The sequence below is a fragment of the Eleutherodactylus coqui genome, chromosome 12, assembly GCF_035609145.1.
Source record: "Eleutherodactylus coqui strain aEleCoq1 chromosome 12, aEleCoq1.hap1, whole genome shotgun sequence".
Lineage (NCBI taxonomy): Eukaryota > Metazoa > Chordata > Amphibia > Anura > Eleutherodactylidae > Eleutherodactylus > Eleutherodactylus coqui.
In genome coordinates, this window is record NC_089848.1 from 91014348 (window position 1) to 91028837 (window position 14490).

A 14490-nucleotide genomic window follows, 5' to 3' on the forward strand; every position below is an offset into this window, starting at 1 on the left:
TATGGGAGAGGGAAGGCACCTTTACCGATCATAAAAGGATGGCATATTTGTGCCTTTTAGGGTGCGTTCACACGTGGCAGATTTTGATGTGGATCTGCAGCAATTTCTCTTCCAATTTAAGGGGTGAAATCTACTGCAGATTCGCATCAAAATTCGCACCAATGGTGCAGAATTTGATATGGATTTTGACAAGGAATTTCAAGTTATCCCCTTTTCACAGGATAGAGTATAACTTGCTGATCGGTGGAGGTCTCACCGCTGAGACCCCCGCCGATCTCCAGAGCAAGACTCCTTTGTCCTGCTTGTCTGTCACTCTGAATGGAGCAGATGGAAATATCTGAGCCGCTGCCGCTCGGCTATCTCGGCAATCCCATTGAAAGGGAATGGAGTGCTGGTGTGCGTTCCTGACACAGTTTATGTGAACTTTTAGTAGCTTTTCAATGGTGTATGCTGTGTCATGACAATAGCTTTTCAGTGGCTTAAGGGATGTTTTTCTGTTGCTCTCAAGCTACCTGTATGATTACACTTGTGACAAGTGGATGAACAAACCTGTATCTTCATGTTTTTTTTATCAGCTGCTCCAAAGTCAAAATATCATGGCTGCCATGTTTACCGCACAGTATGCAGTGTTTTTGACTATCCCTCCCCCTTCTGTGTACTAATGCCTCTCTGAGTTTTGATTGTTGTCTCTAGCTGCCTGTGCTGGAGATATAGTGTGTTTCACTCTACGCCGCAGTAGAGGATCCAGTGCATGCGCAGTAACTCTCTTGCGGCTGCGCATGCACTGTCCACTTTGCTGTACAGTAACAGAGTGTTGAAACACCCAGAATCTCCAGCGCGGGCAGCTGGAAATGCCAATTAAGACTGAGGGGCATGTTTACCCTAACGAAGGGAAAGAGAGTTTCGATCAGTGTTGCAGTGAACGTTGTCCTTGTTGCCGGTCCCTTTGTCTCTTGCCCTTGTCTTTGTGCGCTTTTTTATTGCACTGTTCCTATCTCTGTGGTTTGTATCGCCCTGTCCTGTCTCCTATCAGGGGTAGTCGGGCCCGGGAGGAAGATCGTGGGGCTGTCCTTCTTAGGGCACCTACCCTGCTTTTAGGCGGGAGTACCCCCACCTTCCCGACTAGCAAATGGTGAGATTTCCTCTCTGACCACCAGCTGCCAAGCCTAACTGGTAGGTTGGCATGGTGGGTCCACACTCACAGTCCATAACGGGTACATTTACATGGGTTGACTGTCGCTCAAAGAACAGAGGCGGAGCAGCTGGAGATCTTTTCCAGCCGCCCACCTTCATTCCCTGCAAACAGGCAGTCGTTCATAGATAAACTACGGTGTTTACACGGGAAAGTAGTCGCTTGGTTTTTAGTTCACCTAAAAACTACAGTGAGGGAGTGATTTCTCGCTCAGTGGCCGTGTATACCCGGGACAACTATCACCAAAAGGCATTCTTCAGAGATTATTTGGGTGATAATTGCCCCATGTAAATGTACCTTAAAACAGCTGAAATTAACTGACAGATTTCCTTTAAGGAAAGATAACTTGTTGTGGGATAGATTGATGAATCCCACCTGTTTTATGCTAAAATAATGAATCCAGCGGCGTTTACCTGAGCTCGGCCCTGGTGAACCAGCGCTGCAGCCCCGTTGTTCTCCCAGTGTTTGTTGTGATATGGACACCATGTGACTGCTGCAGTGTCACTGCTCTCAACTGGCATCATGGCAGTGAAATTATGGCCTGTAATTGGCTGCAATGGTTGCATGGTGTCCGCTTCACAACAAACATTGGGAGGACAGCGGGGCTGTAACACTGGACCACTGGTCTGAGGGCAGGTAAGTACCGCTGGATTTGTTATTTTCACAGCTGTGTACCGACCGGTCAGTAAAATTTCTTACAGTAACCAGACAACTTTTAAAATCTATTTATCTATCATAGATTGGTAGAGTTGGAAGGGACCTCCAGGGTCATCGTATCCAACTCTCTGCCCAATGCAGGATTAACTAAATCATCCCAGACAGATATTTGTCCAGCCTCTGTTTGGTAACCTTCCCTTGGTAACTTGTTCCACTCATTGATCACCCTTACTGTCAGAAAGTTTTTTCTAATATCTAATCTGTGTCTCCTCCCTTTCAGTTTCATCTCATTGCTTCTAGTCTTTCCTTGTGCAAATGAGAATAGGGCTGATCCCTCTGCACTGTGACAGGCCTTCAGATATTTGTAGACCGCTATTAAACCTCCTCTCAGACTTCTATTTTGCAACCTAAACATTCCCAGATCCTTTAACCGTTCTTATAGGACATGATTTGCAGACCGCTCACCATCTTGGTAACTATTCTCTGCACTTCAGTTTTTTAATGTCTTTTTTAAAGTGGGGTGCCCAGAACTGGACACAGTATTCCAGATGAGGTCTGACTAAGGAGGAGTAGAGCGGGATAATGACCTTACGTGATCTAGACTCTATGCTTCTCTTAATACATCCCAGAATTGTGTTTGCCTTTTTGGCTGCTGCATCACATTGTTGACTCATGTCCAGTCTATGATCTATTAGTATACCCAAATCTTTTTCACATGTGCTGCTGCTTAGCCGAATTCCTCCCATTCTGTATGTGCTTTTTTTCATTTTTCTTGCACAGATGTAGGACTTTGCATTTCTCCTTGTTAAATACATATTTTTTTGAATACTCTCTCTCTTCCCCAGTGTTAGCTATGCCTCTTAGCTTTGTGTCATCAGTAAATTTGATCAGTTTCTCATCACTTTCCTCCTCCAGATCATTTATTAAATTGTTGAACAACACTGGGCCTAGGACAAAGCCTTGTGGTAGCTCACTTGATACATTCTTTCACTTGGATGTGCAGCAATTTATGACCACTCTTTGAGTACAATCACTCAGCCAGTTGTGAATCCACCTAACAGTTGCCTTGTCAATCCCATATTGGTAATTTTTTCAATTAGTATGGTATGAGATACTTTGTCAAATGCTTTACTAAAGTCAAGATATACTATATCCACCACATTTCCCTGATCAACCCAGTCAGTGATTCTGTCATAGAAGGAAATTAGATTAGTCTGGCATGACTGGTTTGTTACAAACCCATGCTGGCTCTGGTTAATTACTCCATTTTTATCCAAGTACTTGCATACATGCTGTTTAATAATTTGTTCAAAGATCTTTCCCGGCATAGAAGTCAGGCTCACAGGCTTGCAATTTCCTGGATCCACCTTCTTCCCTTTTTTGAAGATGTGGACAACATTTGCCCTTTTTCAATCTTCTGGGACTTCTCCTGTTCTCTAGTAATTTTCAAAGATTCTCTCTGTCTCTCTCCCTCCCTCCCCTTTCTGTCCCTGTCTGTCTCCCTCCCCTTTCTGTCCCTGTCTGTCTCCCTCCCCTTTCTGTCCCTGTCTGTCTCCCTCCCCTTTCTGTCCCTGTCTGTCTCCCTCCCCTTTCTGTCCCTGTCTGTCTCCCTCCCCTTTCTGTCCCTGTCTGTCTCCCTCCCTCCCCTTTCTGTCCCTGTCTGTCTCCCTCCCTCCCCTTTCTGTCCCTGTCTGTCTCCCTCCCCTTTCTGTCCCTGTCTGTCTCCCTCCCTCCCCTTTCTGTCCCTGTCTGTCTCCCTCCCTCCCCTTTCTGTCCCTGTCTGTCTCCCTCCCTCCCCTTTCGGTCCCGGGCTGCCTCCCTCCCTCCCTGTAACCGGCAAAAATCATAAAAATGAGCAGCGCCAGGAGTGAGTTCTTTCTTTAAAAGTGCATAATGAGATGCCTCTTTATTTAATCCATATCCAGTAAAAGAAACACGACGTTTCGACCCACGCAGGGGTCTTTTTCAAGTTCTCTCTTTCTGTCTCTGACTGTCTCTATCTCTCTCCCTCTTTCTGTCTCTGTCTCTCTCTGACTGTCTCTCTCTCTCTCTCTCTTTCGGCCTCTGACTGTCTCTGTCTCTCTCTCTTTCTGTCTCTCTCTCTCTTTCTGTCTCTCTCTCTCTCTTTCTGTCTCTCTCTCTCTTTCTGTCTCTCTCTCTCTTTCTGTCTCTCTCTCTCTTTCTGTCTCTCTCTCTCTTTCTGTCTCTCTCTCTCTTTCTGTCTCTCTCTCTCTTTCTGTCTCTCTCTCTCTTTCTGTCTCTCTCTCTCTTTCTGTCTCTCTCTCTCTTTCTGTCTCTCTCTCTCTTTCTGTCTCTCTCTCTCTTTCTGTCTCTCTCTCTCTCTTTCTGTCTCTCTCTCTCTTTCTGTCTCTCTCTCTCTCTTTCTGTCTCTCTCTCTCTCTTTCTGTCTCTCTCTCTCTCTTTCTGTCTCTCTCTCTCTCTTTCTGTCTCTCTCTCTCTCTTTCTGTCTCTCTCTCTCTCTTTCTGTCTCTCTCTCTCTCTTTCTGTCTCTCTCTCTCTCTCTTTCTGTCTCTCTCTCTCTCTCTTTCTGTCTCTCTCTCTCTCTCTTTCTGTCTCTCTCTCTCTCTTTCTGTCTCTCTCTCTCTCTCTTTCTGTCTCTCTCTCTCTCTCTTTCTGTCTCTCTCTCTCTCTCTTTCTGTCTCTCTCTCTCTCTTTCTGTCTCTCTCTCTCTCTTTCTGTCTCTCTCTCTCTCTTTCTGTCTCTCTCTCTCTCTTTCTGTCTCTCTCTCTCTCTTTCTGTCTCTCTCTCTCTCTTTCTGTCTCTCTCTCTCTCTTTCTGTCTCTCTCTCTCTCTCTTTCTGTCTCTCTCTCTCTCTCTTTCTGTCTCTCTCTCTCTCTCTTTCTGTCTCTCTCTCTCTCTTTCTGTCTCTCTCTCTCTCTCTTTCTGTCTCTCTCTCTCTCTCTTTCTGTCTCTCTCTCTCTCTCTTTCTGTCTCTCTCTCTCTCTTTCTGTCTCTCTCTCTCTCTTCTGTCTCTCTCTCTCTCTCTTTCTGTCTCTCTCTCTCTCTCTTTCTGTCTCTCTCTCTCTCTCTTTCTGTCTCTCTCTCTCTCTCTTTCTGTCTCTCTCTCTCTCTTTCTGTCTCTCTCTCTCTCTTTCTGTCTCTCTCTCTCTCTTTCTGTCCTCTCTCTCTCTCTTTCTGTCTCTCTCTCTCTCTTTCTGTCTCTCTCTCTCTCTTTCTGTCTCTCTCTCTCTCTTTCTGTCTCTCTCTCTCTCTTTCTGTCTCTCTCTCTCTCTTTCTGTCTCTCTCTCTCTTTCTGTCTCTCTCTCTCTCTTTCTGTCTCTCTCTCTCTCTTTCTGTCTCTCTCTCTCTCTTTCTGTCTCTCTCTCTCTTTCTGTCTCTCTCTCTCTTTCTGTCTCTCTCTCTCTTTCTGTCTCTGTCTCTCTTTCTGTCTCTGTCTCTCTTTCTGTCTCTCTCCCTCTTTCTGTCTCTCTCCCTCTTTCTGTCTCTCTCTCTCTTTCTGTCTCTCTCTCTCTGTTTCTGTCTCTCTCTCTCTGTTTCTGTCTCTCTCTCTCTGTCTCTGTCTCTCTCTCTTTCTGTGTCTCTCTCTCTTTCTGTGTCTCTCTCTCTTTCTGTCTCTGTCTCTCTCTCTGTCTCTGTCTCTGTCTCTCTCTCTTTCTGTCTCTGTCTCTTTCTGTCTCTCTCTCTTTCTGTCTCTGTCTCTTTCTGTCTCTCTCTCTTTCTGTCTCTGTCTCTCTCTCTTTCTGTCTCTGTCTCTTTCTGTCTCTCTCTCTTTCTGTCTCTGTCTCTGTCTCTCTCTCTTTCTGTCTCTGTCTCTGTCTCTCTTTCTGTGTCTCTGTCTCTCTCTCTTTCTGTCTCTCTGTCTCTCTCTCTTTCTGTCTCTCTGTCTCTCTCTCTTTCTGTCTCTCTGTCTCTCTCTCTTTCTGTCTCTCTGTCTCTCTCTCTGACTGTCTCTCTGTCTCTCTCTCTGACTGTCTCTCTGTCTCTCTCTCTGACTGTCTCTGACTGTCTCTCTCTCTGTGTCTGACTGTCTCTGTCTCGCTCTCTGTCTCTCTTTGTCTGTCTATTCATGTATATAGATGTGTTCGCTGCAGTTGCTCTTTAACAATACAATATCTTGTTGGTATAGGCATTTGGTAAGACTCGGGTATTATTGTGAGCATGTAATCACTTCATCTCTCTCTTTACTCCGCAGTCAGGGGCAGCCAGCGTTCCTGATGAAATAGAGGTGACTACAAAGGATATCTCTACAGCTTTCTGCTCTGTTGCTGAGATTTATCTCACTGATCTTTGGTAAATTACATTTTTTTCTCCTTTTATACCCTGTGAAGTGCAGGACTTTGAATATCACATATTTTTCTTTTAGTTTTCAGTAATTTTCACTTTAGTAAAGTAGAAGCCTTTGAATTTTACTTTAGGTGGAAAGCTTAGATCCGCCTCGAAGCCGAGGAGTCACGACCTTGTCCGCGGCGCTGGAAATTCAGGGATAATATGAGAGAGAAAGTCTTGGGGTTTGCAAGTCTTTGAACTGGCTTGGCATTTCTTTCAGATTCACCTCAAAGCCCCCAAGTGAAATAGTATGTTATTTGCCATAGTGATATCAAGTAGGAAGAACATAAAGCTGACCATATGCAGACTCTGACCTCAGAATTACAGGGATGTTCTATGCTCTCGCTGCCTAATTTACATATAATGGGATATTCCATAAATTGCATCTACAGATGTCTTTCCACAATTTATTACACTGCAATACATTTTTTATACCCCTCTATCTTGGCAGGACCTGTAGTTTCATTCATTGGGAGCTTACAGGTCCATGACTAAAATGCCATTATTGCAGTAAAGACTGACACATAGGTAGAGCAGTAAATTTGCTTATTGATGAATGTACTGAATGTACTCTGCAGCGCAATTCAGATTTACACAGCTTTCAGGGCCTATGAAGCGACAAACCTTATGTATGCTAAGGCCATGTTCACACAAAGCGCTTTGTTGCAGTTTTTTGGTGTTTTTTTTTTTCCTATTCCTGATGTAGAATACAATGCAAGTACATTTAGGTCATAATTCAAAGGGTACATATTACTGCAAAACCACAGCCAAAAAATTCATATGCAGATTTTTGCTGTGGAACTCCTGGCGTGTCCATGATAATCCGGGCTGGAACAAGACGATTTGGCACCCTAGACAGGTTAGGCAAATTTCATCCCCACAACCACCAGAATCAATTTAAAAACCACCTCACTCTCTGGTGAAAGAGATTTAAAAGATGCAGTGTCAGGCTGACTAAATATTTAGTCCAGTGATTCACTTTCCTTTTCTTTGCCATTTGGCCCAGACCATCTTGGCAATTTCTCCTAAAGACTGCAGAGTTTGCTGCTGAAATATCTTTGGCCTGGGGCATAGCTACAGTGCATGCAGTAGTAGCACCCAGACCTTAGACCCTCATAGGGACCAATAAATGACACATGGAAGCTGGAGGACCCTGTTTCAGATTTTGCACTGAGACCCAGATAAGACCTCATAATAAATCTAGTCCCAGTCCCCTTTCAGACCTCAAGCCAGACCACAAAAAAATGTATCCATCTCCGCTTATTACTTCTCTCCTGTTGCTACCACTGCTTTCTGTATACTTGGCATGCCGCCGCTGATGCCACTACATTGCACTGGGTCCTCCTCTTCTGCGTGCATTGCATCATGTCCTGATGCTGATGCCCACTGCCTCCTAACATGGCATCGGAGCCGGGGAGGACCAGCTGGGAGTGAGGAGCAGTGAATAATATAGACCATGCTCTCTATTCCCTGGGACTTCTGTAACAATGACCACTTCTATCACTGATGGAAGAGCTTGTTGTATAGAATGTTAAGTGGTCCAAAAACACAAAATATTGCTAATATAATTGCAGCCCGTTTTGCCCCAGCTGGTGAGGTGGCACCCTAGGTGGTGGGCTACTCCTCATGCCAGCCCTGATGGCGATAGATGGGCTTTAACATTTGCCCAAATGATCGTTTCCCCCAAACATTGGGCTATTTAAAAGTGCATTCGACCATCTGACGAACAAAATACTTGATCTTCAACTGATCACCTCCTATAAGTGGGCATAAAAATACTCAGTACTCAACTGGACATCTTCTTGCACATCCATGCCGACTACAGTTCTATTTTGTCAACTAGTGCTCATTCAGAATGGCAGGTGCTAACGGAGCAATAGTCGTAAGGTATCGGGGCAAATTCTAATAACATCGGCATGCTAAAAAATCACTCCAGTGGCCATACCTACTGGTAGAATATCCAAGGGCGGTTATAGAACCACAACTCTCAGCATGCTGACATCAGATTACTATACAGAGGAGCATTGGATGGCTGCAGTATACTGATAGACAACCACACACACCGACCACATATTGTGCCGAGGGCTGCTTAGTATTCTTCTTGCACGTAGATAGGCATACAGAGGGTGCCAGTCTATGCATCCTATGAGGTGGGGTAGATTTGCACAATAATTGATAGCATCTGGCATAAACTGTAATCTGTCAATTTAAGGCCTCGCTCACTGTTTTCAGGACTCTTTTCAAAATGGTCAGAGAATTGCAAAACGGCAAAAAGTTTCAATTTGGTGCAAGTTGTGGTATGCACCATAACTCGTAACTGTTTTAGGTTATAAAAGTCTTTAATACATTCCCCCATAGTGTCAGGGTTCCTCTTTAACCCCTTAATGACACGGCCTATTTTGGCTTTGAGGACCAAATGATTTTTGTTTTTTTTTCATCTCCATTTTTTAACAGCCATAACTTTTTTTATTTTTCCATCGACGCGGCCGTATAAGGGCTTGTTTTTTGCAAGGCAAACTCTAGTTTTATCGGTGCCATTTTTGGGTACATTGACTATATTGTATAACTTTTATTATTTTTTTTATGATCGTAGGGAGAGAAAACGCATTAATTCCGCCATAGATTTTTTTTTTTTTTTAAAGCCTTAATTATGCAGCATAAATGACACACTACATTTTTTTCTGCGGGCCGGTACGGTTACAACGATACCAAAATTCTTATATATTTTTTTTAGGTTTTTCCACTTTTCCACAATAAAACCCCTTTTTTTTTTAAATTATTATTTTTTTCTAAACACACTGCATTCAAAGTCCTGTAAATGTTTTATTTTTCTATGTACGGAGCTCTGTGAGGGCTTATTTCTTGCGAGACGAGCTGTAGTTTTTATTGGTACCATTTCGGGGTACAAACGTTTTTTATTATCACTTTTATTGCAGCATTTTGCCTCAGTTGGCGTTTTTTAACGATTTTTTGCTGTGCAGGATAAAACGCACGTTCAATTTATTGTACGTGTCGTTATGGACACGTCGATACCAAATATGTAGGATTTTATTTTATTTTTTTATGCGAATATGAGAAAAAGCATTTAAAAAAAGTTTTTTTTACATTTTTATTTTTTGTACTTTATTTTTCTCTTTTTTTTACACAATCTGTGTCCCTCTGAGGGACTTTAACTGCAGCACTGATGATCGCTACGATAAGGCATGGCAGGACTTCTCTCCTGCGATGCCTTATTGCTTATTACAGCGATCTTGGGCACTGGCAATACAGGGCGTCGGTATCTGGTGTCCTGTTGACATACCAACCAGCCGGGGCTGCTTAGATCGCGGCAGGGAAGGAGTTAACAGTGGGGGGAGCATCTCCATTTCCCCCCCCCTGCTGTCGCAGCTGGAGGCCGACTACTAGTGGCAGCCGGCTCCCGCTGCGGGACATCGCGTGATCTGCTATGATCTCACGCTATCCCTATGACGTAAGGGTGCGTCATTTTGTGGGAAGTAAAAAATAAGCCATCACAGAGCTCCGTCCATGGAAAAATAAAAAAAGTTATAGGACTTTGAATGCAGCGATTTAGAAAAAAAAAGTTTTCTGAAAAAAGGGTTTATATTGTGGAAAAACCTAAAAAAAAAATGTAAGAATTTTGATATAGTTGTAACCGTACCGACCCGCAGAAAAAATGTATTGTGTCATTTATGCTGCATAAAAAAAATCGATGGCAGAATTGATGCGTTTTCTTTCCCTGCGATCATAAAAAAAACAATTAAAGTTTTACAATATAGTCTATGTACCCAAAAATGGCGCTGATAAAAACTACAGTTCGCCACGCAAAAAACAAGCCCTTATACGGCCGCGTCCACGGAAAAATAAAAAAGTTATGACTTTTGAAAAGTGGAGATAAAAATCTACCAAAAATTGTTTGGTCCTCCGCGCCATAATAGGCCATGTCCTTAAGGGGTTAAGGTAAAAAACAGCCTAGTCCTTAAGGGGTTAATAGCTGATATTGTAACGGTAATCTGGTATTTGCCAGGGGTGCTGGAAGAAGGACTCGGGGTAATCAACTCATCACCCCAGCGGCCACATTCTGAATGAGGTTGTCCCTGCTAAGGCTCCATTGCACCACAGACTAGAGTGGTGCTGTTTGTAGTACCTACCTAGTGGGGCTGTAAGTGCTCCCCAGGATGGGACATGTACAGACACTTCAGTGCTCCTTGTTTCTTTCCTGATGTAATAATAGTTACAGTGAAGAAATTAAGATGAATCCGTTTTTTTGTACAGCATGGAAGAAGGAGCTGGTGACAAATGTAAAGAAGCCATAACAAAGGCTTTGGAATATCAACCCAACAGCCCCGAAGCGCTGCAACTGATGGCGAGTTATCTCTTCAGTATGGAGCAGCCGCAGGTCAGTTCTCGCTCTGTGAAGTGCTAATGCATGTGAACAGGAGTCATTAAAGGGCACCGTGACATCTCGTGGGACAATGAGCAGACTGTGTGCGAGCGAAGAGACATTGGCGCTTCTACCTTGTGGTTCTTATATGCAAAACATTTGGATGCTAGAGGCATGGCCTGATAGGATGACCATCAGCATTACACTGACGGCCATATTACTGTACACTGCAATACATAAGGGTAAGTCAGGTCTGCTAGTGAGAATAAAGAAAAATGTGAAAAAACCAAAAACTCAATATATATATTTTCCCTTTAAATACTTTGTCAAAGAGGTAAAGAAATAAAAAAATACATAATTTGGCCCCAACCGTAACTATCCATACTATAAAATATTATTTAGGTGTTATCCTGCATGGTGAATGCCCTAAAACAAAAATAACGTATTAGAATTGCTATTTTTGTTCACTTTGCCTTTCAAAAAAATGGATAAAAAGTTGTCAAAAATCTGCATGTACCCTGAAAGGCGAAAACTACAGTTCATCCCCCAATAAGAGCTCCTTGACACTAATGTATAGTCACAGCGCATTCCCGCGTGGATTTTGCACATGTGATACGCTCCCATGTTCCTGATCACACGTTGCATGCAATAAAGATCGCAGCATGTTCTATCTTGGCGCATATCACACGCACAGACATGCCAAGATGGTGCATGGTGAGCGGTGGCACGTAGCAAGTATGTAATATCATTGCGTACTTGTGGTGTGCCACGCAACTGTCACCTGTGGGCGGCACTCAGCAAATTATGTTTGCTTGAAGTAGCCCTAAAAAAAAAGTTGTGGGTCTTGGAATGTGGCCCCGAAAAATGAATGTGCTTACCGTGCAAAAGTAGCAAAACCTAAACAAATCTATCTATATAAAAGTAGAATTGCCACAATCCTACTGACCGCAGAATAAAAAGTGTAATTGCTGTTGTTTTTCTAACCCCCCCCCCCCCACATGTAAAAAAAACAAAAGTTCTGCATTATATGTGCAAGTCATACCTAAAAGAGTAAGGCCTCATGTCCACGGGGAAAATCAGGCCTGCCGCGGATTCTTCATGCAGAATCCTGCAGCGGGTCCCTCCTTTCCCACAGACATGATGCCTAAAAAGAAGAATTACTTACCTGTCTGGACGCTGCGGATCTGCCCTCCGTCGCTGCCGGATCTTCTTTCTTCGGCCCGGCGGATGTGCTCGGCACTCTTTTTTTTTTTTAACCCCTGCTCTCCCGCTGGTGTGTTGCGGGTCCGGACGGCTTCCATAGACTTCAATAGAAGCCTGCAGGAACCGTCCCCGCGGGAGACCTGCACTAAAATGGAGCATGCTGCGGGTTTTTTCCCGCATACGCAATCCGCGCCTCAAGGGAAAATGACATCCGCAGGTCCAATGCATATGGGGTGCAGATCCTGCGGGTGACCCCCTGCAGATCTGTCCCCGTGGACATGAAGCCTAAGCCCTCATATGACCACACTAAGGAGAAAATAAAGTTATTTATGGCTTTCAGAATGCGGAAATGAAAAATTAAGATAATGTGTCCTTAAAGGGGTTTTTTCCACAACTTAACATTGTTTGACAACCACTTTGTTCTTCCTGGTTTTGCTGTTATGGGTAAAACCCCTTTTAGAAGGTATTCCGGGCACAGGCTAACAGTTCAGATCTAATGTACATCATCACAATAGGTCATTCTGTAATAGGTTCATTGTACCCGGTCTAGCTACTTTCTACATTTACTATGTCACATTGCCGTCCCCCCGAAAATATCTCCACTTCCTCTGCCATACTGTCCACATTTGCTACTTCCTTCCCTGTCCATAGCCTCTAACATCCTGTGAGCAGTGCATGATGGGAGGAAAGGAACAGAAGTACTGCATTGTATTGCTCACGTGCAGCTCAGAGTACCAGAGGGTCCGGTCTGTCTGCTTCAGCAGGCGTTACCTGGCTCTCCGAGTGGAAGATTGGTGCTGGTAAGTTGCAGGACCTGCAGACTCTGGGCGGAGCTACAGCACTGGCCAATAAACAAGCTCTCTGCATGCTGGAAGCTGTAGGTAACAGTGTCTGTTGTTTATACTGCGGATGTGATGCGAGTACACACAGCGGCAGATCGTCAGCTGCTGTTGGCATGAAGAAGAGGGTCCAGAGTGGCAGATAGTAGCTACAGGTTGCTGCTACTTTGCTGTACCTCCTAGATTTCAGCATTTTCGGAATTTCCATTTTGTATTAGGAAAACCCCTTTAAGGTAAAAAAAAAAAAAAATTCAATAGTTCATCAGCTGGGGTCCATCACTCAACCTCAACCAATCAGCTGAGCGGGCGCATGCTGTCAGCGCTGCAAATGCACAGAGGATGGAGCTGAAGCCATGGAAGTCTCCGCACCAACCTCTGTATAGTGGCCGGAGCTTACAGCTGCAGGCACGCTCTCATTCAAATCAACGCAAGCCGCGCCTGCAGTTAAAAGCAGCAGCCACTACATGGATGTTGGCGATGCAAGGGCACAACCAAAGATAGGAAAGGACATGCTGCATTTTTTTGTTTTTTTATATTTCATTTTATTTTTTAAATCGCTATGTGACTAGTCCGCCAATATACTCTATAAGTCACCTAGTATTGCCTTGGTTACTTTTTATTTTCCATCTCAAACTCCTGTAGTCCTTCTCCTCAGGTAGGTCATGTGATCTCATTCTGACCAACTTAGATTTGCTTGGCTTTATGTATTCTCAAATTAGTCAGTTTTGCATTAAGCTTAACTCCTGTGTTATGCTATAACATAGACCCTACCAGTAGAGGGGGACACAGACATTCCTGTCACAGTTGCTGATGATGATCACACAGCTCTTGTTTCTCAGTTAGGCAGTGTTCACATTGCGTTTTCTGTGTACATTTTGGCCTCATGCCCACAGCCGGGTCGGATTCCAACTGCGAAATCTCACAGCAGAATCTGACCCGGTGCCCCGGCAGTGACCGCCAGAGACATATACTCACCTGTTCGGATCCGCCGTGAGAGTCTCAGCTGACGCGCATGCACAGTACAGGGCATGACGCAGATTTGCGGCGACTCGCTGCGGGACAAACTGCTTCCATTGATTGCAATGGAAGCTTTCTGTGCGATTTTCCGCACAAAATAGAGCATGCTGTGATTCTTCCCTGCGAGCGGAAAATCGCAGTTGACACAACATAGAACAGATGAGAGTTATCAGACTGAAGGGCAACTTCAAGTCGCAGCGTCACATAACAATTTTGGAGTATACATTTATGGCCATTTTTGATGCCCTCAAGAATGGAATGAACCTTGGAGCGGGGTTCTTGCGTCAGTGGAGAATCTGAAAGGCCTAAAGGAGGTCAATAGGGGGGTGTCCTTAAGGAGAGCACCCAGGGGGTTTTGGAGACACCTGGCAGGTGAGTGGGTCAGAGGATGGGCATCGTCTCTCCCCAAAGAGAGTAGCTAATCATTGTTTTACAGACTTTGTAAATACTCATACATTAATTTGAAGGAATGTTTTTAACCAATAGGTGGCGCTGCAGAGGTAATGTTCCATCTTCCTTGTTAGCAGGTCTGAAGTAGAGATTAACATTCCTTGTCAGTGGACTAACTACTTTCTGTTCTGGTCCTCTCCCCCTGTTATTTATCTAAATGCTATTTATCCCACCATGTCTGTGCCATCTCGCTGCTTCTATGGCGGACCAGGAAAACGGAAAACTTAACGGCAACATGAGCGAGCGTTAGCGGTTTATATCCTGCTCGGTCAGGTTTTCTGCCTTCAGAGGTTCACATCACTGCTCTGCACACGCTACATTCACCTATAAATCTCTGCACGTTGTAGGATCGCAGCAGTGAGCCGAGAATCCTGCGGCTGCCTCCCCCCTTGACTGACAGCTGCCCTCCCTGACTAGAGACCAATTGTAAATATCCTCTGATG

At 44.3% G+C, this 14490-nt stretch overlaps 1 protein-coding gene across 1 annotated transcript in view; it reads left to right on the plus strand.

Annotated features, from left to right (window-relative positions):
* Positions 1-14490, plus strand: part of LOC136587190 (uncharacterized) — a 390750-nt gene that overhangs the window by 13463 nt on the left and 362797 nt on the right. The window contains exons 5-6 of the mRNA XM_066585727.1: positions 6024-6121; positions 10430-10553. Coding sequence (XP_066441824.1) covers positions 6024-6121; positions 10430-10553 — 222 coding nt within the window. The remainder of the gene's footprint in view (positions 1-6023; positions 6122-10429; positions 10554-14490) is intronic.